This window comes from Chiloscyllium plagiosum, chromosome 6 (genome assembly GCF_004010195.1).
Source record: "Chiloscyllium plagiosum isolate BGI_BamShark_2017 chromosome 6, ASM401019v2, whole genome shotgun sequence".
Taxonomy (NCBI): domain Eukaryota; kingdom Metazoa; phylum Chordata; class Chondrichthyes; order Orectolobiformes; family Hemiscylliidae; genus Chiloscyllium; species Chiloscyllium plagiosum.
Genome location: NC_057715.1, coordinates 111,992,870 through 112,020,700, shown reverse-complemented (window position 1 = coordinate 112,020,700; position 27,831 = coordinate 111,992,870). Strand labels below are relative to the sequence as shown.

The 27,831-nt window shown below is 43.4% G+C and overlaps 1 protein-coding gene across 7 annotated transcripts in view; it reads left to right on the top strand.

Annotated features, from left to right (window-relative positions):
* pnpla4 (patatin-like phospholipase domain containing 4) overlaps window positions 1-27,831 on the top strand; it is a 49,985-nt gene that overhangs the window by 14,931 nt on the left and 7,223 nt on the right. For all 7 annotated transcript variants that reach the window (XM_043692415.1, XM_043692417.1, XM_043692414.1 and 4 more), the window contains 3 exons: window positions 1,325-1,419; window positions 8,445-8,580; window positions 14,393-14,458. In XM_043692415.1, the coding sequence (XP_043548350.1) occupies window positions 1,325-1,419; window positions 8,445-8,580; window positions 14,393-14,458 (297 nt within the window). The remainder of the gene's footprint in view (window positions 1-1,324; window positions 1,420-8,444; window positions 8,581-14,392; window positions 14,459-27,831) is intronic.

The following is a 27,831-nucleotide window of genomic DNA, read 5'->3' as shown; positions in this document are numbered from 1 at the left end:
CTAGCTTCCCACAGAGTTCTAGGGTACACCTGATCAGGTCCTGGGGATTTATCCACTTTTATGTGTTTCAAGACATCCAGCACTTCCTCCTCTGTAATATGGATATTTTTCAAGATGTCACCATCTAATTCCCAACATTCTATATCTTCCATGTACTTTTCCACAGTAAACACTGATGCAAAATACTCATTTAGTATCTCCCCCATCTCCTGCAGTTCCACACAAAGGCCGCCTATCCTCTGCCTAGTTACCCTTTTGTCCTTAATGTATTTGTACAAACCCTCTGGATTCTCCTTAACTCCATTTGCCAAAGCTATTCAGGTCCTCTTTTTGCCCTTCTGATTTCCCTCTTGAGTATGCTCTACTACCTTTTTACTCTTCTAAAGTTTCATTCGGTCTATCTTGTCTATACCTGACATGTTTGCTTTCATAGCTCAGATCTTTGAGTATTGGAATTGGGAAGTCGTGTTGATGTTGTACCGGATATTGGTGAGCGCCATTCTGGAATACTGTGTCCATTTCTGGTCTGCCTGGTATAGGAAGAATATCATGAAGCTAGAGAGGGTTCAGAAGAGATTTATCAGGATGTTGCCAGGTATGAAAGATTTGAGTTATAGAGAAATGCTGGATAGGATGGGACTTCTGTTCACATCAGTGTGGAGGTTGAGAGGTGACCTTATAAAGGTTAATAAAATTATGAGGTTTATGGATACAATTAACGGTAGGTATCTTTTCTCTAGGATGGCAGATTTCAAGACTGGGGGCATATTTTTAAGGTGAGAGGAGAGAGATTAAAAAAAGACATGAGGTGCAAATTGTTTTGCACAGAGGGTAGTTAGAGTGTGGAATGAACTTCCTGAGAAAGTGGTGGATGTGGGCACAATTACAACATTTAAAAGACATTTGGATAAATACATGAATAGAAAAGGTTTGAAGAGATATGGGCCAGGAGCAGGCAGGTGGGGACTAGATTTGTTTGGGAGTATGGATGGTGTGGACTGGTTCTACCAAAGGGTCTGTTTCCGTGCAGTATGACTCTGACCCTAAAAGCTATATTAAAACTGAACAAACTGCTACTTTTTCTTATGAAGGCAAAAACAACTGCAGATACTGGAAAACTGAAAAACAGAGAATACTGTTCTGAAGAAGATTTGTTAACTCTGTTTCTCGCTCCATTGGTATTGACAGACCTGTATTCCTCTGGCACATTCTGCCAAGACTGTAGCAATTAAAATATTCTGTATGCTTTAATTAGCCCCCCACCCATGAAAAGATTATAGGAAAGCCTTATTAATTTCTGATTTCTCTTTGTCTGTCCCCTCAGCAATGCAAGGAATTTGCTTATGGATTTGCAGCTGATGTCCGGCAACAGAAATTTGGAGCATTAACACCAGGTTACAACTTTATGAAGCAGTTGAGGTAAGAGAAGAATGTAGGAATAGAGGAAGCCATTCACTCTCTCAAACTTGTACTGGCAGTCACTTAGCTCATGGCTGATTTAGTGTCCAGTTTGATATCCTTTTCACAGGAGAAAGTGAGGTCTGCAGATGCTGGAGATCAGAGCTGAAAATGTGTTGCTGGAAAAGCGCAGCAGGTCAGGCAGCATCCAGGGAACAGGAGAATCGACGTTTCGGGCATAAGCCCTTCTTCAGGAATCCTTTTCACGGACAACTCTGGCAAATTTACAACCTCAACAAATTTTGGAATATCGCATGCAAATCTGGTCTCCCTGCATAGCCTCTCTGGAGCGTTGGAAACTGAACGGGGACTTATAGAGGGTTTATAAAATCATGAGGGGCATGGATAGGGTGAGTAGGCAAGGTCGTTTCCTTCGGGTGGGGGGAGTCCAGAACTAGAGGGTCCAAAACTGGAGGGATATAGGCCAAATGCTGGCAGATGGGACTAGTTTAATCTGGTTGGCATGGACGAGTTGGGCCGAAGGGTCTGTTTCCGTGCTGTACAACTCTGTAATTCCATAATCCTTTTCAGGTATGAGACTTCCAGATGTCCATCCTGTAAAGATGTGCTTCCTGACAATACAATCAAAATGCCGAGCTCAAATTCAAATGTTTTGCCCAGTAATTTTTCCCGAAGCTTCTTACTGTCACAAAAGTATTTTTAATTCAAGATTGAGTTGAGCAGGAAACTTACCCTTCCACTTTGGTTGTTTATATGACTTAAACAGAAACGTCTTGGCTGAGAGACTCAGTGACTCCACTCCTTATAGTCTCGGTGTAAAACAGACACCTTAGGGACCAAATTCCCTCCCTAACAGCATTGTGGATCAACAAACAACAGGTGAACTGCAGTGGTTCAAGAAGGCAGCTCACCACCACCTTCTCAAGGGCAGCTAGGAACAGGCAATAAATGCGGGCCCAACTGGCAGTGGCGACATCCCACAAATGAATTAAAAAAAAACAAAAACAGAAATTGTGAAACTCAGCAAGTCTGGCAGCATCTGTGGAAAGAAAGCCTTTTGAGTCTGGTCACCAGGTGTTAACTCTGCCTTCTTCCTGTAGATCCTGCCAGATCTGTCGCGTTTCACCAACAATTTCTGTTTTTGTTTCAGATCTCCAGCATCCACAGGTTCTTTCTTTTATTTTAACTAAGGGATCATTTTGGTGGAAGTGGGTATGTGAACATTTGATGTCAGAGGTGTGCTGCTTGCTGTGGGTCCATTATAGGCATCCAGGGCTTTCTGCACATTTGTACGGGTAGGTCACTTTCATTTGAAATATAAGTCCCAAACCTTGTTTCAGAACTCCTTCCTGAAATTGGTCTGCCCTGAATTTTTATGTGTTGTTTTCCCTGAAGGACTCTTTCTGAATACTAAATGGTTACTTGAATGTTTCTTGGCTCCACAAGAGTCCTGAAAAACCATTGCTAGCTTCTACGCTGTCTGCGTGAGTGGCATGGTGGCTCAGTGGTTAGTACTGTTGCCTCTCTGTGCCAGGAATCTGGGTTCGATTGCCATTGGCGACTGTGTGGAGTTTGCACATTCTCCCCGTGTGTGCGTGGGTTTCCTCCTCGTGCCCCGGTTTCCTCCCACAATCTAAAGATGTGCTGGTTAAGTCAATTGGCTGTGCTAAATTGCCCATTGTTGGGAGTGTGTTGCTGGAAAAGCACAGCAGGTCAGGCAGCATCGGAGGAGCAGGAAAATCGACGTTTCAGGCCAGAGCCCTTCATCACGCTTCCTGATAAAGGGGTCTGGCCCGAAATATCGATTTTCCTGCTCCTCGAATGCTGCCTGACCTCCTGTGCTTTTCCAGCAATACACTCCCAACTCTGATCTCCAACATCTGCAGACCTCACTGTGGCTGCACAGTGGTTAGCACTGCTGCCTCACAGCGCCAGAGACCCGTGTTCAATTCCCGCATCTGGCTACTGACTGTGTAGAGTTTGCACATTCTCCCCGTGTCTGTGTGGGTTTCCTCAGGGTGCTCCGGTTTCCTCCTACAGTCCAAAAAAAATGTGCAGGTTAGGTGAATTGGCCATGCTAAATTGCCCGTAGTGTTAGGTGAAGGGGTAAATGTAGAGGAATGGGTTTGGGTGGTTGGCGCTTCGGCGGGTCGGTGTGGACTTGTTGGGCTGAAGGGCCTGTTTCCACTCTGTAAGTAATCTAATCTAATCCTCAATTGTCCACTGTGTCCAGGGATTGTCCAAGCTAGGTGGATTAGCCAGATGGATTTTTCCAACAATCAACGATGGATTCATAGTCATCATTAGACTCAGAAGCCTAGATATTTATTGAATTTGAACTCCACCAACAACAGTGGCAGGATTCAAACTCGAGTTCCTGGGATATGTGAGGTTGAAGACATCCTGAGGCCGTAATTAGGGGCAGTTTGGGCACTGAGGGAATCATGGAATAGGAGACGTAGGCAGGGAAATTAAGGTAGAAGAGTAACCTTGATCTTATTGGCTGGTGGAACAGGCTTGAGGGATAGTTTGGCATGCTCCTATTTCTTATTCTAACATAACATTTCATTATTTTCTTTATTATTATATATTCGTAACATTGTAAATACAAGGGAAAGATCTTCATGTAAATATTTCTGACAGAATAAGAATATTAAAGTCAATGTAGTTTAAGATTTCAATATTAATCACTGATGGAGAACTCCCTCTCTGAGGCTGAGACTCAGTGTTAACTGGCCTGTCATTTATGAGGATTAAACATCTCCCCCAAGAAGCATTTAAATGTAAAATTCCAAGCATGTATTTTACCTAGCAGTTCCCACAATTTTCCATTCTTTTTAAGAGAAATTTCACGGACTATTAAACCTATTAGTGCCTCTGTTTAATTGTAGCGCTCTATCTGCATTCCTCATAATCTCTTGGTTTCCTCCCTGATACTGTACTATAAACGAATAAAAGAATTATAACGAATAAAAAGGTTGATCAGTTTAATTATTTTATATCCCCTGTATCTTATGCTAACAGCCAAGTTGTGTAAGCTTAGTGACAACAGTGTTAGTGTTAAAGATGACACAAGGGAGGAGGCATTTGATAAACTGGCTGATCTGAAAGTTAGTAAGGTTGTCATATCTGGATGAGAAGTATCCAAAATACCGAGAGAAGTAGGGAAGGACGTTGGGCTGTAATTTTCTGAAACTCCTGTATGCTGGAGTGGTGCTAGAAGACTGGAGAATTGCAAACGTTTCACCACTGTTCAAAAGGTGGGTGTAAGGATAAACCCAGCAGATACAGTAGTGTATGGAGGGAAAAGTAAATATCCAGGGTAAAGTTGACCGTGTTTTGCATAAGTGTGTGAAAATGAAAATCCAGTACAACTGTGTTAAAGGTCACTCATGTTTAAGTAACTCGATTAAATCTTTTGATGAAGTAACACAAAGTGGTTGCTATGGTGCACATGGATTTCCCAGAAGGCAATTCTGCTTCTAATGTTTTCCACGAAATGGAATTTTCAGCAAAGCTGCAGCATATGGAAAAGCAAGTCGTAAGAGCAAAGTTAATGAGTGACAGGAAATAGAGCGTAGTCGTGAGGCCTTCTTTAATGGCCTGAAGGAATGTCCATAGTGTAGGTTAGATAGGCTTCAGATTGGTTTCACAGGTAGGCGCAACATCGAGGGCCGAAGGGCCTGTACTGTGCTCTAATGTTCTATAGTAGCATTTCCCAGGCATCACTGTTAGCACTGTTGCCTTTCCTGATCTACATTAATGATGTAGACCGAGGTATACCGCGTACTGTTTCAAAATTTGCTAATGACATAGGCTTGTGACTTTGAGGAACTGTTATAAAAAAAAAGGACTGATTAACTTCAGAGAGACATGGACAGGCTGGTGAAATGGGCAGACAGAAATGTAATTATAGTAATTTAGTTGTATAAGACTCTGGTGCGGCCGCATCTGGAGTATTGTGTGCAGTTGGACTGATTAACTTCAGAGAGACATGGACAGGCTGGTGAAATGGGCAGACAGATAGCAGGTGAAATTCAAAGCAGAGAAGTATGAAGTGATATATTTTGTTAGAGAAAGCAAGAAGAGGCAATATAAATTAAAGGCTATAACTTTTTTTAACCTATTTTTCTAATCATCCTGTTCAGAAATGTAATTATAGTAATTTAGTTTTATAAGACTCTGGTGCGGCCGCATCTGGAGTATTGTGTGCAGTTTTGGTCGCCGTACTATAGGAAGGATGTGGAGGCACTGGAACGGCAAAAGCCCTTCATCAGGAATAAAGGCAGAGAGCCTGAAGCATGGAGAGATAAGCTAGAGGAGAGACTCCCTGAGATTCTTGTAGAGAGAGGAGGAAAACCTCTTCATGGAGGATAGTGGGCTAGTGTAGGGTTAGGTGGGCTTGGATTGGCGCAACATCGAGGGCCAAAGGGCCTGTACTGCGCTGTATTCTTCTATGTTCTATGTTCTATACCCACCTCTGGAGTAGGTGGGACATGAAACCGGCCTCTCGGTTCACCATTGCTGCATCACAAGAGGGTCCCATAGGTTGTGACTCTAATTGGAGTATAGGAGAAATGTTTGTAGGTATTTGTACACAGATCATTGAAGACTGCAGAATGGGCTCTCTTGTGGTACAGTGGTAATGTCCCTGCCATGGAACTGGGACGTCTGGGTTCAAGTTCCACCTGCTCCAGGCATGTGTAATTACGTCTCTAAATGGGTTGATTAAAATAATAGGTTGAAGACTGCAGGACTGGTACAGAGATAGTGTCCCCACCCTGGACTAGGAGACCTGCATCCAAGTCCCACCTGCTCCAGAGGTTTGTGGTAACATATCTGAACAGGCTTAATTAGAAAATAAGTTAAATTAAGAAAAAGCAATATTTGAAGGCTGCAGGGTCGATTGAGAAAGTGGTTTCAAGTGCAAATGGAATCCTGAGACTTATGAGGCATAGAATACCAAAGGATGTTGCAATAGCCTTTATAAAACTCTGGAGTGTGTGTCCAATCCTGTGACCTACATTTTTTGGGAAGGTTGTGAAGGCTTCTCTGAATACAGGATTGGTCACAGTTGGCACAGTTATTTCAGAAAGGGGCAAAGGATAACCCAGGAAACTACAGAAACCCCAAAGAAATGAAAAAAAAAACAAAAGCAAAAACAGAAATCGCTGGAAAAACTCAGCAAGTTTGGCAGCATCTGTGGAGAGAAAGCAGAGTTCAAGCTTCAAGTTTAGTGACCCTTCCACAGAACAGATGCTGCCAGACCTGCTGTGTTTTTCCAGCAATTTCCGTGTCCAGGAAACAACAGGTCTGTCAGTGTGACGTCAGTAGTGGGAAAACTGATGGAGGCTATAATGCAGGATAAGATAAATAAACACTTAGAGAACAATAAGTTAATAGTAGACAGTCAACGTCAAGGCTTCGTCAAGGGCAGGTCATGTCTGACAAAGTGAGTTATTTAGGAGAAAGTGAGGACTGCAGATGCTGGAGATCAGAGCTGAAAAATGTGTTGCTGGCAAAGCGCAGCAGGTCAGGCAGCATCCAAGGAGCAGGAGAATCGATGTTTCGGGCATAAGCCCTTCTTCAGGAATGAGGAGGGTGTGCCGGGGAGGGGAAATGAGGAAGCTGGAGAAATCTGCATTCATCCCTTGTGGTTGGAGGGTTCGTAGGTGGAAGATGAGGCGGTCTTCCTCCAGGCGTCGTGCAAATTAGAAACGTTTGGATATGAATGGCAACATGGATCTGAAGGTTGCTGAAAGATCGGAGATGGAGGTTAGGTATGGATGGGCATTTCTCAGACAGTACACAAGCTGAGAGTGGTGTTCCCCAGGGATTAATGTTGGGACCCTTGCTTTTTCCTATTTATATAAACAGATTGGAATGGGTGTTGAGGGCAATTGACTCAACAAATCCACATCGACCGTTCAAAGAGTAACCCACCCAGATCTAGTCCCTTACCCTATTACTCTACATTTCCTATGACTAATGCACCTAACCTATACACCAATGAACACGACGGGCAATTCAACATTACCAATTCACCTAACCAGCATATCTTTGGATTGTGGGAGGCAACTGGAGCACCCAGAGGAAACCCACACAGACACGGGGCGAATGTGCACATTACACACAGACAGTCGTCCAAGGCTGGAATTGAACCTAGGTCGCTGGTGCTGTGAGGCAGCAGTGCTAACCGCTGAGCCACTGTGCTGCCCCCAGTGCTGCAAAATGTGAGGTAATTCATTTCAGTAGAAGAAGCACTGAGACACAATCCAGGCTCAATGGCAGAGATCATAAAAGTAAGGAAGTAGAAGGCATAGGGTTTGGGTGAGAGGGGAAAGATTTAAAAGGGACCCAAGGGGCAGCTTTTTCACACAGAGGATGGCGCATGTGGGAGTGAGCTGCTAAAGGAAGTGGTGGAGGCTGGTACAATTACAACATTTAAAAGGCATCTTGGATGGGCATATGAATAGGAAGTGGTTAGAGGTGTATGGTTCAAACATTGGCAAATGAGACGAGGTCAAATTGGAATGTCTGATTGGGATTGCAATAAATACTGTTACAAATTAGGGCGGCATGGTGGCTCAGTGGTTAGCACTGCTGCCTCACAGCACCAGGGTCCTGGGTTCAATACCAGCCTTGAGTGACTGTTTGTATGGAGTCTGCACATTCTCCCTGTGTCTGCGTGGGTTTCCTCCCACAGTCCAAAGCTGTGCAGGTCAGGTAAATTGGCCATGCTAAATTGCCCAGTGTTAGGTGCATTAGTCAGAAGGAAATGGATCTGGGTGGGTTACTTTTTGGAGGGTCGGTGTGGACTTCTTTGGCAGATCTAATCTAATCAAAATGTTACTGCAAATGTTGAACATAATTGAGGTAGGGTTTGGTTGAATGATGTTGCACCAAGCTTGTGTGTGAGTCACATCAATTTTGCTGTTCCATTTCTATAATAGTAGTGCTCTAGACAGGTCAACAAATTTGAACATTTGAAAGCAAGTAATGTGGTTTGTGCTTTTACTCCTAAGGGAGGGGATGGAGTCAATTCTTTCTGCTGATGCCCATAAGAAAGCCCATGAGAGACTCCACGTGTCGATCACAAATGTTAAGACGCTGAAAAATTGTTTGATCTCCTCGTTTCCGACCAGAGAGGACCTCATAACGGTAACTCATTTCAGATTATGTCATGATGCGTTTTTGGATTTACCTCCCAAATGTTGAGTGAGAAAGAAAATAAAAGCAGGCACTGGTACAGCACCATTTATGATCAAGGGGACCCTGAAGCATTTTGCAGCCAACGAAGGTGGTGGGAATCTGCAACACTTTGCCACGAAGGATGATAGAGGCTGGAGCCCTCGTAACATTTAAGAAGTATTTAGATATGTACTTGCAATGCCAAGGCATTCAAGGCTATGGGCTCTTGGGTGGCACGGTGACTCAGAGGTTACCACTGCTGTCTCGCAACACCAGGAACCCAGGTTTGATTCCGCCCATGAGTGACTGACTGTTTAAGTGTGCATTTTCTCTTTGTGACTGCATGTTTCCTTCCACAGGTTTCCTTCCACAGTCCAGAAATGTGCAGGTTAGGGGGGTTTGCCATGCTAAATTGTCCATTATGTCCAGGGATGTGCAGGCTAGGTGGGTTAACCTTGGGAAGCGTGGGGTTACAGGGATAGAATGGGGTGGCGTAGCTCTGGGTGGAGTGTTCTTTGGACGGCCGAATGGCCTGCTTCCACTCTTTAGGGTTTCTGTGATTCTGTGAAGTGCTGATGCAATTGGGTGGTTATTTTTGACTGGGGCAGACTCAATGAGCCAGTCGGGCCTTTTTCTGTGCTGTAGACCTCTGTGACTCTACAAAGCTCTTTCTCTGAGAAGTCCATTCGCTGTTGCAACTTGTCCCATGCCACGTCAGCTCTAACCTTGGTTCACTCCACAATCTCAACCCACTCTGCAAAGAAAAAGCAATCTCTTACTTAACCTCTACTATTATCTCTGACCCCTTGCTCTTGGCCTCTTTCTTATTACAAACAAACTGATTCTATCTACAAAGGAACCTCTATTATCCAAATTTCTGATTCTCCAGACAAGATCGCAAGGTCCCGATACGGTGTTATCTGAACATTTGATTATCTGAACAAAATACTCCCTGCCTGTGTCGTTCGGCTGATCCACTATATCACTAATTCACTCCCTGTTGCATTCTTTCTTTCCTTCCTCCCCTACCCTCAGTCCTTCAGGAATTCCTTTAGAAGTTGATTGGAGGTCCAAAACCTAACCCAACATGGGCGGGGAGGATTTTATTTGGATAATCGAATGCCAGATAACACAGTTTAGCCAAGCATCGGGACCTTGTGGTCTTGTCTGGATAATCTGAAATTTGGATACTTGAATGCCGGATAATCGAGGTTCCTCTGTACTTTGCCCAAATCTTCGTCATTTTAACGTGTATCATATCACTGGTGATCTGTTCCAGTGAAGAGAGCTACAGTTTTCTAATTTGCCATATATAATTATTGACAACAAACTTAACCTTGATGAATCTGCACTGTAGTTTTGTTTTACTTTGACATCCCACCGGTAGTGTAGAGCCATAAACTGTTCATTGTGATCTTACTAAGGTTTTATACAGATTCCGATTGTAGGCACTAATTTTACACTCCGTCTCACTAACCCTGAAAGTGAAGGCCACTACACCTCTAATTCACTCCCTGTCACATTCATTCTTTCCTTCCTCCCTTTCCTTCAGTCCTTCAGGAATTCCCTTCGAAGTTAATTGTAGGTCCAAAAGCTAGGAAGGAACTCCAGTGGACCAGACGTGGATCATGCTTCGGGAATAAGCACAAATGATCAGAAAGTAGCTCCCATCTGTTCAATCAATTAGTCATAAGCATTTGAATGAGGAGCCGGTGTCGGCCCCTTGGCCCTTTGAACACGCTGCACTATTCATTAAGATCATACTTGATCTGATTATTCCATATTTCCACCTAACCTGATAACCTTTCAGCATTCAGTCTTGCTTAGCTAGAATCTATTTACCTCTGTCTTAAAAATAGTCAAAGACTCTACTTCCTCTATTCATTTGAGGAAGACAGTTCCAAAGACCGTCAACCCTGTGAGAAAACAATTCTCTGAAACTTGGTCCAAAATGTTATTTGTAAATAATTACCACTACTTGTAGATTCTTCAATAAGAGGAAATATCCTCTCCACATCACCTTGTCACACCCCTCTGGATCTTATATGTTTCAATAAAGTTGCCTCTTATTCTCCTAAACTCGAGTAGAGCATGATTATCCTGTTCCAGGAATTAGCCTGGTAAACGTTCTCAGAACAACTTCCAAGTCATTGATATCCTTCCCTAAAGAAGGTCACCAACTCAGTACTCAGTCTGAGTCTCACCTGTGTAACAGAATCCTAGCTTCTTTACTTTTGTATCCAATTTCTTTTGCAATTAATGATAATATTTTGCTAGATTTCCTAATTACCTGCTGTAGATGGATTCTAACCTTTTGCAATTCATGCACTACAACACACAGAGATCCCTTTACATCTCAGAACTCAGCAATTTCTCATTGTTTAGTTGCAGTAGTTATTAAGCATGACAGTACTAAGTCATGAGATTACTGATGCTGGTTAGCAAGTTTGCGGATGACAACAAAATTGGTGGTAGACAGTGAAGATGATTACAAAGAGCTCTTGATCAATTGGGTCAGTGGGCTGAGGAATGGCAGCTGGAGTTTAACTTGGATAAATGAGAAGTTATTGTTATGTTGCCATAGTCTTACCAGACCATAGGGGCTGCTCTTTCATTAGAGAGAAGCGACTGGTGGTGATTTAACCTGAGGGCTACCAGACCTCAGGTGAGGCAAGAGGTTGAGAAGGAGAGTCTTGCATTTTGGTAAAACAAACAAGGGCGGGATTTAAACAGTTAGAAGTGGGGTCTTGGTTAGTTTTGTAGAACAGAGACACTTAGGGTACATAATTCTTTGAAGTTTGCATCACAGGTCGACGGGGTGGTTAAGAAGATGTTTAGCATGCTTGCCTTCATTACTCACACCTTCGAATGTAGGAGTTTTGATGTCGTGTTGAGGTTGTACAGGATGTTGGTGAGGCCTCTTCTGGAGCACTGTGTCCAGTTCTGGTTGTCCAGTTTTCGGAAGGATGTTGTTAAGTTGGAGAGGGTTCAGACAAGATTTACCAGGATGTTGACAGAAATGGCAGGTTTGAGTTATAAGGAGAGGCTGGGAATTCTCTCATTAAAGCATAGGAGATTGGGGGGTGACCTTACAGAGATTTATAAAATCATGAGGGGTATAGAAAAGGTGAACGGCAAGGGTATTTTCTCTAGGATGAAGGATTTCAAGACGTATTTTTAAAGTAAGAGGAAAAAGATTTTAATAAGACATGAGGGACAATCTTTTTACACAGAGGTGGTTTGTGTGTGGAATGAACTTCCAAAGGAAGTGTTGGATAGGGTACCGTTACAATGTTTAAAAGATATTTGGATAAGTACATGAATAAGAAATGTTTGGAAGAATATGGGCCAGGGGCAGGCAGTGGTACTAGTTTAGTTTGGGATTTTGGTTGGTATAAGCTGGTTGGCCCGAAGGGTCTGTTTCCATGCTATATGACTCTGACTGACTGGAAATTTTATTATAAAGCTGACTCTAATCCTATTGTAGCTTACTGGTGTTTTATTATTGCAGTGCCCTGAGATTTATTACCATTGGCTTTCTATCAATACCAACAAATTCTTACTAATGTCATATTTTGTTCTCGCAAAGTGTCTTAATTTAGATTTACTTGTGACTTTGCAGATTAGATCTCGAGTCTCCAATATGTAAATTACTTTTTTTTTCTCGCCTTTTGGAGATAAGCAGGCAATAGAATTTCACTTATTGGAAGATTGCAGATAAGTACACTCAGCCTATTTATGTTTCTTAAAAAAAAATCCCTACTTTGCCATCTCTTTTTGGTAACCTGAAAACATTCATGGCTTACTGAGGGAGATAAAGCTGAAGTTGTAACATTCTTATGTCTTCCTTTTCCATTTGTGTTAATGAGTGGCAGATGGTGGCAATAATAATGTTACTAAGCTAGTAACTTGGAGTTTGGGGACATAGGGTCAAAGGACTGAGGCATTGTACATTCAATTAATAAATCTGGAATTGAACATAGGAAGCAGGAGTGGGCGCAGTCTTGATATCATAGAATTATAGAATGCCTGTAGTGCAGTAGAGGTCATTTGACTCATGGAGTCTGCACTGACCCTCCAAAGATCATCTCACCTAGACCCAACTCCACCACCCATCCCCCTGACCCCGCATTTGCCATTGGCTAATACCTGCACATCCCTGGATACGAGCGGACAATTTAGCATGGCCAATCCACCTAACCTGCACATCTTTGGATGAAACCAGAGCACCCGGAGGAAACCCACGCAGACATTGGGATAATGTGCAAATTCCACACAGACAGTTAGCCAAGATTGGAATCGAACCTGGGTACTTGGCACTGTGAGGTAGCAGTGCTAACCACTGTGCCACGGTGCTGCCCAACCTCCCAATGTCTTTAGTCTGCAAAGTAATCCAAAGATTTGCTACCCTTTAAGTGAAGAAATTCCTCCTCATTGCAGTCTTAAATGACCACCTTATCCTGCAGTTATGTCAATTTGCTAACCAGGAGAAAAGTTACGTGCACGCTCTTATGCCCTTTGAGAATTTGACAAGATTCAATGAGGTCACCTTTAATCTTCAGCACTCCAGGGACCAGAGAGCCAGCCTTCTCAATCCCTCCGTCCCATGGATTAATCTGGTGAACTTTTCAAATCCTCTCTCCTTTAAACATATCTCTCCTTTAATAAATAGAAGTCAAAGCAAGGTTTTACAAAACTGCAGCAAGACATTATTACTCCTGTAATCAAATCAGATTTGAATTTCAGAAGTGGTGATCATTAAACTATCGTCGATTGCTGTAAAAAATTCATCTGATTTACTAATGTCCTGTAAGGAACTGGGCTGGCCTATCTGTAACTCCAGGCTAATAGCATTGTGGTTGCCTCTGTTTTTTAAATCAACCTGTTCAGAAATATTCTGGAGTAGGTGAAACTTGAACCCAGGCCTTCTGGCTCAGAGTAGAGACATTTGGCTACTTCTTAACTGCTGTCTGAAATAACTTAACAAGCCATTCAATTCAGAGGCAATTAGGGATAGACAGCAAGTTCTGACGTTGCCAGCAATGACCACTTCCCGTGAAAGAATAGAGCAAAGTCATTTAATCCCACCAAGATGCAAACTTGACTTCCTGACACTTGACTTGAGAAGCTACACACTGAACGCGTCAACTCTTTATCAATTTCCTTCAGTTGCCTTGGATCATTTTAGGCTTGCTTGATCGCTTGATGTTGGAGAACTGTTACAACCCCCGGAACTAAGAGCATGGACATTGAGTTTACTATCAGGCAGGAGAACCAGCACTGAGAGTGGGCTGCCTATCGTGGGAGTCACACAGTGAAGGAGAAGCGAGCCATTGATAAAGCCCTATGGGATTCTCTGCATCCTCGACCCATGATTGGCCTGTCTAGACTGGGTCAGGTAGGAGATCCATATCAGTTTAACTCATTTGACAGTATCGCCCTGGAATCTCTGAGAATCAAAGATTAATTTCCAGCACAACCTAGAGATTACCAATACTGTAGGGATATTTGAAAAAGAAAGGGTGCCTTTTTGCCACCTTGATGGCCTGAAAGTAGTTCACAGCTGATGGAGCACTTTTCAAAATGTAGTTAGTATATGTAATGTCAGAAATACAGCAACTAATTTTCTCAGAGCAAGCCCCCACAACTGGCTGGAGTCAAACTGAGAGGTGCTTTGTATTTGATGCTATCACATGGGATGTACATTAAGTCATCTGTAGACAGCAAAATATTATCTTTGCAGATTTATATTTGAAAGCTGACAATTGCTATTTCTCAACAGGTTCTTCTTGCCAGTAGCTTTGTGCCATTCTATGCTGGGATTAAGGCAGTGGAGTATAGAGGTGAAGTGAGTATGCATTGGCTTTTCTATAATAGCAGTGTTTTGTTCTGTGTGTTTTCTGTTCAAACTTCATTTAGAAGTATAATGTGTAACTTGCGCACGAGGACCTGTGCCTGCTGCAAAACTGACAGCAGTTACTATGGAAGTGGTCACTTGAGGGCAGACGTACGGCAGATAAGAGCAGGAGCTGAGAAAATTGAAGCAAGAAGTAGGGTGAAATCTCGCAGACATTGCCAAAATGTAACATGAGGAAGCTGTCAGTAGATTGGCTCCACTGGGTGGTAAGGAATAAATTTCAGGCCAGGATCATACGGTGCAATTAATTAATAACAAAACTGTTGCTTGTACTGAGGAAGTTCCTTTATCTGCAATTTGATGGAGGTCTTAACCTGCTTGCTGTTATAGCACAGGATGGCGTGTATTGCATCTCACTTCAGTCTGTTTGTAATCAAACTGGTCTTCTATCCTGCCATCCTTCAATCTCTGTTTAATTGAATGATTTATTATCACTTGTATTTAAGGGAAAGTACATTTGTATTTTGTTTGATAAATAGTTTGTAAATGTTTGTTTTATAAATATTTTATTTGATCACAGCGTTGTTAAATCCCTCAGCACAGGAGGAAACCTGTCAGCCCATTAAATCAGTGCTGGCTGTTTTGAACAAGCCTATTTAGGTCTGTTTAGTTCCACTCCCAGCTCATTGTCTCACATGTTTTTCTTTGCTTTCAAGTATTTATCCAATTCTGTTTTGAAGCTTGCTATTGAATCTATATGTGACCCAGTCCCAGGTGTCTTTCAGACATTGATCTGATCCTACTTTTGAAGGGATGACTACTATTCCTTCGTTCCCAGGACAAATTAAATTGCTGGCCTTAAGGCTGAGATTGGAATTAACATGAAGGCAAAACATGGGCCACCACAGCATTGAGGTGGCACCTATCACATTGTTGTTGCAGTAGTGCACCAGGTCACCTTGACCCAATTGATTACAAAGTAATCCAAACAGGAGAACTTCAAATTCAGTATCTCCATATTTTATAAACTTTTCCCTTCCACTCCTTTATAAGTTCTGAATACCTTCCTTCCCCATCCTTTGGTCCTGGAAACCTTGACTTTCAATGGTGTTTGACTCTAAGGCTGCCCATTGCATTACCCAGCAAGCTGTGCATGTTAGAATGTGCAGGGCTTTTCCAGCTTATATATAGCCAGCTCACAGGTACTTAATTGCTCAAGCAGATTGTTCCTCAATGCACAAACAGGCAACATCACTGACAGTGCAGAACTGCCTCAGTGTATTGGCCTTCAATTTCCTAACATAATTTCCAACACAGAATCATTGAACTGTTACAGGACAGAAGGAGACCACAGCCTGTTCTTTCTCTGACTTAGCCTGATTCCTTTTTCCAGCATTTGATCTATATCCCTGCAGGTTACTGCATTTGAGGTGTACTTCCAGACAACCCTTTTAAATGAGTCAAAAATTATTGCCTTTTCTATCCTTCAGGACCACTGCCATTCTCTGCGTCAAAATATCTTCCTTATAAAATCATGAGAGGCATGGATAGGGTAAATAGACAAGCTTTTTTTTCCCATGGGTTGGGGGAGTCCAGAACTAGAGGGCATAGGTTTAGGGTGAGAGGGGAAAGATATGAAGGGACCTAAGGGGCAACATTTTCATGCAGAGGGTGGTATGTGTATGGAATGGGCCACCAGAGGAAGTGGTGGAGGCTGGTACAATTACAACATTTAAAAGGAATCTGGATGAGTATATGAATAGAAAGGATTTAGAGGGATATGGGCCAAATGCTGGCAAATGGGACTAGATTAATTTAGGATTACTGATCGGCGTGGACGAGTTGACCAAAGGGTCTGTTTCAGTGCTGTGTATCTCTATGACTCTATCTACTCTCTAAACCTTTTATAAATTTCTTGAAATCAGTGCTTCCTGGTCACCGACAGCTTTGTTCGGGTAAATCGATGCTTCCCACCCACTCTGTCCAGCTCCTCTCAATTTTGAACACATCAATGAGATCTATTCTGAGCAGAATATCCCCAGCTTATCCAACTGTCTCTTGTTAGCTGCTTTTTACAAGTCCTGTCAATATCCTGCTACATCTCCCCTGAACCTCCTCTACCACAATTACATCATTTCAATAATGATGAGTTCAGAACCCTACCTGTAATTGTGGCTTAACTAATCATTTGTACAGAGCCAGCATAACTTCCCTGTTCTTGAATCCAATGCCATGGCCAATAAAGGAAAAGATTCCGTATGCCTCCTTAGCTATCTTACTAACATTACCACCTTTAGAAGTCAGTGGACATTCATTCCAAAGTTTCTCACTTCCTTTACACTTCTCAATATTCTCCCATTAATTGTGCATTGCTTTGCCTTTGTTTGACTTCTCAAGTGTATCACCTCACATGTCTCCAGGTTGCATTCCAATTGCCACTTTTCTGCCACCATTGATATCTTGCTGTTGCGTATAGCTACCCTCCTCACTGTCAACTGTCAGTCAGTTTTTGTCTTGTTGACAGACTTCTTGGTCATACCCCATTACATTGACATCCAATTTATGGAAAATGCAGAGGGCCAAATATTGCACCTTCAGAACACCAATAGGTAACAGGCTTCTAAGGTGCAAAAGCACCTGGCAAAAATTGCCTTTTGTTTCCTGTCACTGCGCTGGATCTAATCCCTAGATCCCCTTTTTTAAATTAGTCTGCCTTCTGGGATTTTATCAAAAATCTTGCTGAAGTCCATGTCGACTACATCAACTACCCTCATCAACTTTCTTTGATTCTCCCTTCAAAAGAATTCAGTTGAGTGAGTCAGACATGATCTTCTTTTAATGAATTCATCTCGACTGTGCTTGATTATTCTGTCCTTTAAGTATAGCCTGTCTCTCAGAAAGCATTCCAATAATTTGCCCACTGATGAAGTTAGGCCCAACTGATACATAATTATTTGGTCCATCTTGTGCTCCCTTTTTAAAGTTAAAACACACAAAATACCAGGTTATAGTTCAACAGGTTTATTTGGAAGCACTTGCTTGTGGAGGACCTCCAAGAAGTTCGCACATATCACTCCGAAAGCTAGGGATTCCAAATAAACCTGTTGGACTATAACCTGGTGTGTGATTTTTTAACTTTGTACATCCCAGTCCGGCACTGGCACCTCCAAATCATCCCTTTTTTAAACAAAGGTATACCATCAGTTGTCCTCCAGCACAGCACCTGTATACAGTGAGGACTGGAAAATTGACGGTCACATCTTCCGCTCATTCTTGATGAAAACCAAGAAAAAAACTGCCGATGCTGTAAACCGGAAACAAAAACAGAAATTGCTGCAAAAGTTTGGCAGTCTGGCAGCATCTATGGTGAGATCAGAGTCAATGTTTCGGGTTGAGTGACCCTTCCTCAGAGCCCTGGCTTCTGTTAACAACCTAGTGTACATTCCATTTGGGGCAAAAGCCCTTCGTCAGGAATGATTCAGGGAGCCTCTACCCCGGAGGCTGCCTGCCTCATTCCTGATGAAGGGCTTTTGCCCGAAACGTCGATTTTCCTGCTCCTCGGATGCTGCCTGACCTGCTGTGCTTTTCCAGCACCACTCTAATCTTGATTCTGATCTCCAACATCTGCAGTCCTCACTTTTGCCTATATTCCATTTGGCCCTGGTATGCCCTGTCCCATTGATAACACCGACCCACCAGTGGTGGTGGTAGTGGCGTTGTTACCTTGGCAAAGTTAAGAAAGGTTTTCAGAATAAGCCCAGCAATTACAAATCACTAAGGTTAAGTTCAATGGTAGAGAAGCTTTTGGAGACAATTTGGGGGATAGAATTAGTAGTTACATGGAAAAGGTGGGTTGATTAGGAAGAGTCAGCATGGATCTCTAAAGGAGAAATCATGTTTAACTAGCTAGCTGGAGTATTTTGAAGAGGTAACAGGCTCAGTGATATGGTGGACACGGATGTTCAAAAAGTAGATTAGATTAGATTACTTACAGTGTGGAAACAGGCCCTTCGGCCCAACAAGTCCATACCAACCCGCCAAAGCGCAACCCACCCAGACCCTGAAGAAGGGCTAATGCCCGAAACGTCGATTCTCCTGTTCCCTAGATGCTGCCTGACCTGCTGCGCTTTTCCAGCAACACATTTCCGTCTCTGATCTCCAGCATCTGCAGACCTCACTTTCTCCCCTTCATCTAACACCATGGGCAATTTAGCGTGGCCAATCCACCTAACCTGCACATTTTTGGATTGTGGGAGGAAACCGGAGCACCCGGAGGAAACCCACGCAGTTACGGAGAGAATGTGCAAATTCCACACAGAGAGTCACCTGATTGAACCTGGGTCTCTGGCGCTGTGAGGCTGCAGTGTTAACCACTGTGCCACCGTGCCGTCCAGGTGTTTGATACAATACCACACAATAGATGTGAGGAAGGTTATAGGTCATGATGTAAATAGGGACATTAACAACAAGGATACAAAATTAGCTGAGTGGTAAGAAACAGAGAGTAATGGTCAATGATATTTTTCAGGCTGGAGAAATGGTTTCTAGTGGAATTTTCCAGGGGACAATATTGGGGTGCTTGCTTTTCCTGATCCAAATGAATGACTTAGATCTTGGCAATCAGGGAGATATTTCAAAATTTGCAGACAAGACAAAACTTGGAAGAATTGTGAACTGTGAGGGCAGTATAGAACTCCACAAGGATACAGATGGGTTTGAGGAGTGGACTGGTAGGTGCCAGGTAAGGTTCCGTTCCTATGAGTTTGTACTTTGGTTGGAAGAACATGGACAGATAATGCAAAATAGGGAGTACAATTCTGAAGAAGGTACCGGAGGAGAAGAACCTGGATGTATGTGTGTACAGATCATTGGAGGTGGCAGGACAGGTAGGAAGAACAGTATATAAAGCATGCAGTGTTCTTGGCTTTGTTAATAGAGTTGAAAGCTTAGAGGACAAGAACTTGTATAAGGCACTTGTTAGACTTCTCCTAGAGGATTGTATATAGTTGTGGGTGTCACATTATAGGAAGTATTTGAATACATTGGAGAGAGTGCAGAAGCAATTTACAAGAATGGTATCAGAGATGATTTCAGTAGTAGACTCGCCAACTTTAAGAGCATTTAAATGGTCATTGGATAAACATATGGTTGAAAATGGACTAGTGTAGGTTAGATGGGCTTCAGATTGGTTCCACAGGTCGGTGCAACATAGAGGGCCGAACATGTTCTATGTTCCAACTTCAGTTGTGAAGGTCGATTTGAAGAAGTTGGGACTGTTCTCCTTGGAGAGAAGAAGGCTAAGAGACGATCAGACGATCAATAATGAGTGGGTTCGAAAGAGAAGAGAACTGTTCTCACTTGTAAAAGGAACAAGAGCAAGAAGGTAGAGACTTAAAGCAATCTGCAAAAAGAGCAAAAGGGAAATGAGGACAAACATTTTCACACAAGTAGTTAGAGGGTGGAATGTACTGCCTGAAAGTGTGGTGGATTCAGGTTCAATTGGAGAATTCGAGAGGTCATCGGATGATTATTTACGAAAAATAATGTGCTAGGGTATGGGGAGAAGCAGGAGATTGGCATCAGGTCATGGAACTTGTTTAATGGGCAAACTTGCTTCCTTTTACACCTTAGCACTTCCCTGATATTTTGATCAACAACCCATCCATCACCTTCAAGATTCAGTCTCTCCACCGTCAATTCATGGTAACAGCACGTGTATTGTCTATAAGATGCACTGTAGCAGATTCACCGAGGCCCCATAGACACCACCTTCCAAACTCAGGACTGCTACCATCTAGAAGCCAAGGGAAACAGAGATATGGAAGGATCATCAGCTGACAGTTCCTCTCTGAAGCATATACAATCCCAGCCTGGAAATATAATGCTGTGGCTTCACTGTGACTGGGTCAAAATCCTGGAACTCCCTTCCTTATGGCATTGTGGGTCCACCTGCACCAACTGGACTGCAGCGATTCAAGAAGGCAGCTCACCACCATCTTCTCTACCTGAGCTAGGAATGGGCAAAAAATGCTGTCGCAGCCAGAAGACCACATCCAGTGAATTAATAAAAATAAATAAATACATCCATATCATTCATCTGAACTACTCATTGTGATAGCGCAATAAACACTGTACAATTCAGGATTGAACTCATCCATTAGTTTACACCGGAGTGCGTGACTGTACTTAATTTACGAACAGCCTTGTAACAAAAGGTAGGAGAGGTCAATTCAGTTCCAACTCTTGTATCTGAAGCGAATGGATTTCTTTTGATTCAGGACAGTGTTAGATATCTAGAGACCCAGGTAAGGTTCTGGAGACCTGGGTTTGAATCCCACCACGGCAGATGGTGCAATTTGAATTCAATGAAAACCTGGAATTAAGAATCTATCACCATCGGTGGTCCCCCGCAGATGAGGATGACTTTGTCCTGCTCTCAGGGTGAGTCTGTAGGTGGCTGCACAGATCAATACAGCTACCACAGGCTGTGCCACACTTGGTGGTCGCTGGAAGGGGTGGGTGGATGGGTGGGGTTTGGGAGCACACTCCTTACGCTGTTTTCCCCTGGCTTCTGCTTCTTTCCGACAACAAGTCTCGAGGTGCTCGACCCCTTCCCGGATACTGCTGCTCCACTTTGGTGGTCTCGGGCCAGTGATTCTCAGGTGTTGATGGGAATGCTGCACTTGAGGGTATCCCTGAAGTCTTTCCTCTGTCCACCTGGGGTTTGCCTGCTGTTTTGAAGCTGGGAGTAGAGCATCTGATTGGGAGTGTCGTGTTGGTCACCCAGATGATGACGATGAGTCCATTACCAATTGCTGAAAAATCCCTTGTGGTTTGCTAATTCCTTTAGGGAAGGAAACTGCCATCCTTACCTATTCTGGCCTACATGTGACTCTAGACCCACAGCTATGTGGTTGCCTCTCAACCTCGATCAGGGATAGGCAATAAATCCTGGCCTAGTTAGTGCTGCCGTCATCCTGTGAATATGTTTTTAAAAATACAGCGCAGTTTGACATCATTTGATGTATGATATCATCAGCAGTTTGGGGGTTGGTAACATGTGGGGCTTGCAGTGTTTTATGGCAGCCTTGACTCACCTGGAAGCCTCTCACCTTTTGAGTCTCAAGGCTCTGGATTCAAGCCTCCCCTGCAGGGCTTGAGCACCAAACTCAGGGCTGCCTGTCTGATGCTGCACTGTCAGAAACACAGCTGCTTTCACAACTTGTCAACCAAAGTACCCTTTGCAAGTGGGTGAGAAATCTCGTGGAACTACCTCAAAGAGCAGGGACTGCCATAACTTGTCACTTACAAAAGCAAATCACTTATTCCTTATCACATTGCTCTCCGTGGGTACTTGCTTGGTGCAAATTGGTTGCTGCATTTCCTATATTGCAGCAGTGACTAAACTTCAGAAACACTTTATTGACTGTAAAATCATTGAAGCATTCCTCTGTTGTCAAAATCGCTTGCGTATAAACGTTAATCTTTCCTTTTCTTCAAAAGAGCTACCACATCCAATTAGTCCCACTTTCCATCTCTGTCCCCAAAGTCCTGTACATTTTTCACTTTCAAATATTTATCAAATTCTCTTTTATGAGAGTTACTAACAACTCTTCTGCCACTTTTCCAGGCAGTCAGGATCTTATTGAATCGGGGAGCAGTCTGAAGGGGCCAGACTTCGCAAATCTAATTCACCGTGCAAAAATATTCTCTTCATCTTACTTCCAGGACTTTTACTAATGATCTGAAATCTTGTTTCTGGTCATTGACTCCCCAGCCAGTGAGGGTTTCTCTTTATTTGCGCCTTCAGATCTCAGATACTGGAGAAGGGTAAGAGTCATAGAGCACAGAAACAGACCTTTTGGTCCAACCAGTCCACACTGATCATAATCCCAAATAAACTAGTCCCATTTGCCTGCAGTTGGCCCCTATTCCTCCAAATGTTTCTCATTCATATATTTATCAATTTACTCTCACTTGTTATTGCGTCTGGCTGTGAACTTGTGAACTCGGCTGTACACTGCCTTGCCTTCCTCAGTCATTATTTCATTGGTGGCACCCCTCTGAGCTTGCATTAACTAACAGAACCTCACATCAACCAACAACACTAGCCTCCATTTGAGATGGAGGGTACATCTAAAAATATTATTACTGTAAACTTTGACCAGTATCTTATGAACCAGCATTCTTGATAAACCGGTAAAAATGATACACCTGAAATACTGAGTAGTCAGTTGAGGCTGCGGGTGAGAAGGCTCTCTGCCAGTAAGTTTTATTTAAGGCAAAGTTGCATTATTACTGAAGTGATTTATTCTGTTAGTAAAATGTAAGAGTGATGTGTATATCCCCCGCATTATGTTTCTGTTACACAGTGTGTGTTTTTACATTGATTACGTGGACCTCTTGACTAGCTGGCACACTCCTGGTCCCATAGATGCTGGTTGATAATAAGTTTGCTGTACAAAATTTCCATCATTCTATTTTACAAAAAGAAATGCGGGACATGAACACAGTTGTGGATCACAATAGATGGTTAATATGCTGTCACTGTTCAGTTCTGCAATTGTGGTTTATTGCGATAGGAAGTGTGTCAAAACTGTAGTGCCAACACCAGATCCTTGTTGCCTCTGACAACGATTGCGCAGATGGTGGCACACATTGGTTCGCTAGCATCAGCTGGGGTGCTGGAAGTCTGTATGCAACACGTTTGAAGTGAAGTGTTGCAGACTGCCGTTGAGCTCGCAATTATGCAGCTGATTTTTAGCCGACCCTCTCATTATACAGATGGGAAAACCATTCCAAAGTCTTTGCTCAACAGCAACTTGCATTCGTGTATCCCCTGTGTTGTCCCAAGCTTTTCAGGAGGGTAATCAGGTAAAGTTTGACAAGTGGCTGGAGATATTCACAGCTCAGATGAAGATGTGAAGTTGAGAAGAAGGACCTTTACTTAAATTGTAGAGAGACAAGGAGCTGATGGTACTTGGCAAGAGGGTGCCGGGATCCGGGATCTGAGCTGAAATATCTGAAAAGCAGAGCCAGTGAGACAATTAAACAGTGTGTATGTGAATTCTGTCCTGGAGAGTGATGAAAGAATGATGAAATGAGGTGAGATGGGGCAGTGTTCAGGAGCTGGAATGACATGGTACTGTTAACTCATCTGAGCTCTTGGCATGGACCTATGTTGAGTCTGTCAAATCGTTGATGCACATTGCACAAGTTCAAATGTAACGGGACAAAAGAAATTGGCCAAATGAAGAAAGAAATTAAAACATAAAATCAATAACTGTCCCCAAGTCATGTAACATGTCTCAAGTTGTAGATTAGTAATCTCCAACTATAGTCCTGAAGCCAAATAAAACTATTTACTGCCTATGTTTACTATGCAAAGCTTATTCACATCAGAGCTGAAAATGTGTTGCTGGAAAAGCGCAGCAGGTCGGCAGCATCCAAGGAACAGGAGAATCGACGTTTCGGGCATAAGCCCTTCTTCAGGAAATCACATCAATATCAATTTTCTTTTAGTGGAAAATAAACTGTTGTGCAGAAATGGGTATATGGTGGAATATTATTCAAGTAGATTAGTAAGCATTAGACAGATGATTGAAGCTCAGTAAAAACACTGGTAAAAATATCTTTAGGAATCTTTATGAATTGCTGCTTTCAGCTCTTGCTGCCATAGAATTACATTAGTGTTAGGGTTAAGATAATTAACTGTGTCAGATTCACAAGTAATTTTTTTTTGCTGTTTCTCTTCCAATTTTATTATGGAAATTGTGATAGTTCAGAGTGTTGCAGTTGTTCAGGATCTGGTGATTAATTGGCAGCACAGAGCAGGCTGATCCTGCAATGAGCAGTTTGCAACAGGAGCAATCAGCAAGGGGGAATTATGGCTGATTTATGTTTGCATCCTTCCTGAACCGAGGAGTACTGTGTATGAGATTATCCACCTTGGTGGCAAAAGAACAGAAAGGCAGATTATTTCTGAATGGTGGCTGTTTAGGATGAGGTGAGGTGCACCAAGACCTGGGTATCATGGTGGAGGAGTCGCTGAATGTTTGCATGCACGTTCAGAATACAGTGAGGAAAGCTAATAGCACGCTGGTCTTCATCGTAAGAGGATTTGAGTATGGGAGCAGGGATGTCTTACAGCAATGATACAGGACCTTGGTGAGGCCACACCTCAAGTATTACGTGCAGTTTTGATCTCCCAGTCTGAGAAAGGACTTTCTTGCTCTTGAGGGAATTCAGCAAAGGTTCACCAGACTGATTCCCGGGATGGCAGGACTGACAAATGAAGAAAAACTGGATCAACTGGACTTGTAATCCTTGGAATTTAGAAGAATGAGGGGGATCTCATAGAAACATATAAAATCCTGGTGGGACTGGACAGGCTAGATGCAGGAAGAATGTTCCTAATGTAGGGGAAGTCTAGAACTTGAGGTCACAGTCTAAGAGTAAGGGGTAAGTCATTCAGGAGTGAGATGAGGAAGAGTTTCTTCACTCAGGGAGGTGAGAGCCTGTGGAATTCTCTCCCACAGGAAGCTATTGGGGTAAGTTCACGAGATAGATTCAAGAGGAAGCTGGATGTGGCCCTTGTAGCTTAAAAAATCAAGGAGTATGGAGAGAAAGCAGGAATGGGGTACTGAGATGATTATATGGAATGGTGGAGCAGGCACGAAGGGCCGAATAGCCTACTCCTGCTCCTATTGTCTATGTCTCTAAATCTGCAGCAATGGAGCATAGGATTCCATTAATAGCAGAATAGGAACGTTGTGAAAAGAAATATCATCAATGCTTCCCTGAAAAGGTCAATCATCTCTCCCAACTCGTGGGAAAGTCTGGATTGGGACTGGTCAATACAGGGCAAGGTTCATCTGGGATGGGAGAAAACATATCGGGAAACTTCGTTAGAAATCTGCAGAGGCAACGCCGCGACATTGGAGGGGTTGCACAAACCTCTCAAACAGGTTTTCTGTCCAATCCTGCCCCCCACATATGACACAATCTACCTCACAACCTATTGAACCCGTGTAATTTCCCAAACCTAAGTGGCGGTCTAAGATGAAGAATAAATATGGCAGTGGTGTAGAGCTGTATTCTGTTAATATTGAGAATAAGGTATAACATTGGTAGCAATTAATGAGGCCATAGGGACATATAGCGCGAATACAGACCCTTTGGTCTAACCGGTCCATGCTGACCGTAATTCCAAATTGAACTAGTCCCACCTGCCAGCCCCTGGTCCATATCCCTCCAAACATTTCTTATTCATGTGCTTATCCAAATGTCGTCTTAACATTGTAATTGTACCGATATCTACCACTTCCTCTGGAAGTTCATTCCACACGCAAACCACCTTCTGTGTTAAAACTTTGCCCCTCATGTCTTTTGAAAATATCTTTCCACTTCTTAAAACTGTGCCTTGAAATCCTATATCCCAGGGAAAAGATAACTGCCATTAATTCTATCTATACCCCTTATGATTTTATAAACTCTACAAGATGGCCTCTGAACCTCCTATGCTTCAGTGAAAAAATCCCCAGCTTAACCAACCCTACTTTATAAACCTTCAAAACCATTTGGATATTGTACTGTCTCAGTGATGGAGCTGGATATTGTACTGTCTCAGTGACGGAGCTGGGTATCGTACTGTCTCAGTGACTAAGCTGGGTATTGTACTGTCTCAGTGACGGAGCTGGATATTGTACTGGCTCAGTGACGAAGCTGGGTATTGTACTGTCTCAGTGACTGAGCTGGATATTGTACTGTCTCAGTGACGGAGCTGGATTTTGTACTGTCTCAGTGACTGAGCTGGGTATTGTACAGTCTCAATGACGGAGCTGGATATTGTACTGTCTCAGTGACAGAGCTAGATATTGTACTGTCTCAGTGACGGAGTTGGGTATTGTACTGTCTCAGTGACGGAGCTGAGTATCGTACTGTCTCAGTGACGGAGCTGGGTATCGTACTGTCTCAGTGACTAAGCTGGGTATTGTACTGTCTCAGTGACTAAGCTGGGTATCGTACTGTCTCAGTGACGGAGCTGGGTATCGTACTGTCTCAGTGACTAAGCTGGGTATTGTACTGGCTCAGTGACGGAGCTGGGCATTATACTGTCTCAGTGACGGAGCTGGGCATTATACTGGCTCAGTGACGGAGCTGTGTATTGTACTGGCTCTGTGACGGAGCTGGGTATCGTACTGGCTCAGTGACGGAGCTGGGTATCGTACTGGCTCAGTGACAGAGCTGGGTATTGTATTGTCTCAGTGACAGAGCTGGGTATTGTACTGTCTCAGTGACAGAGCTGGGTATTGTACTGTCTCAATTGTACTGTCTCAGTGACAGAGCTGGGTATTGTACTGTCTCAGTGACAGAGCTGGGTGTTGTACTGTCTCAGTGACAGAGCTGGGTGTTGTACTGTCTCAGTGACGGAGCTGGGTATCATACTGTCTCGGTGACGGAACTGGATATCGTACTGGCTCAGAGACGGAGCTGGATATCGTACTGTCTCAGTGACAGAGCTGGGTATTGTACTGTCTCAGTGACGGAGCTGGGTATTGTACTCTCTCGGTGATGGAGCTGGTATTGTACTGTCTCGGTGACGGAGCTGGGTATTGTACTATCTCGGTGACGGAGCTGGGTATCGTACTGTCTCAGTGACGGAGCTGGGTATTGTACAGTCTCAGTGACGGAGCTGGATATTGTACTATCTCAGTGACGGAGCTGGATATTGTACTATCTCGGTGACGGAGCTGGGTATCGTACTGTCTCAGTGACGGAGCTGGGTATTGTACTGTCTCAGTAATAGAGCTGTGTATCGTACTGTCTCGGTGACGGAGCTGTGTATCGTACTGTCTCGGTGACGGAGCTGGGTATCGTACTGCCTCGGTGACGGAGCTGGGTATCGTACTGTCTCAGTGACGGAGCTGGGTATTGTACTGTCTCAGTGACGGAGCTGGGTTTTGTACTGTCTCAGTAATAGAGCTGTATATCGTACTGTCTCGGTGAGGGAGCTGTGTATCTTACTGTCTCAGTGACAGAGCTGGGTATTGTACTGTCTCAGTGACGGAGCTGGGTATTGTACTGTCTCAGTGACGGAGCTGGGTATTGTACTATCTCAGTGACGGAGCTGGGTATTGTACTGTCTCAGTGACGGAGCTGGGTATTGTACAGTCTCAGTGACGGAGCTGGATATTGTACTATCTCAGTGACGGAGCTGGATATTGTACTGTCTCAGTGACGGAGCTGGATATTGTACTGTCTCAGTGACGGAGCTGGATATTGTACTATCTCAGTGACGGAGCTGGGTATTGTACTCTCTCGGTGATGGAGCTGGTATTGTACTGTCTCGGTGACGGAGCTGG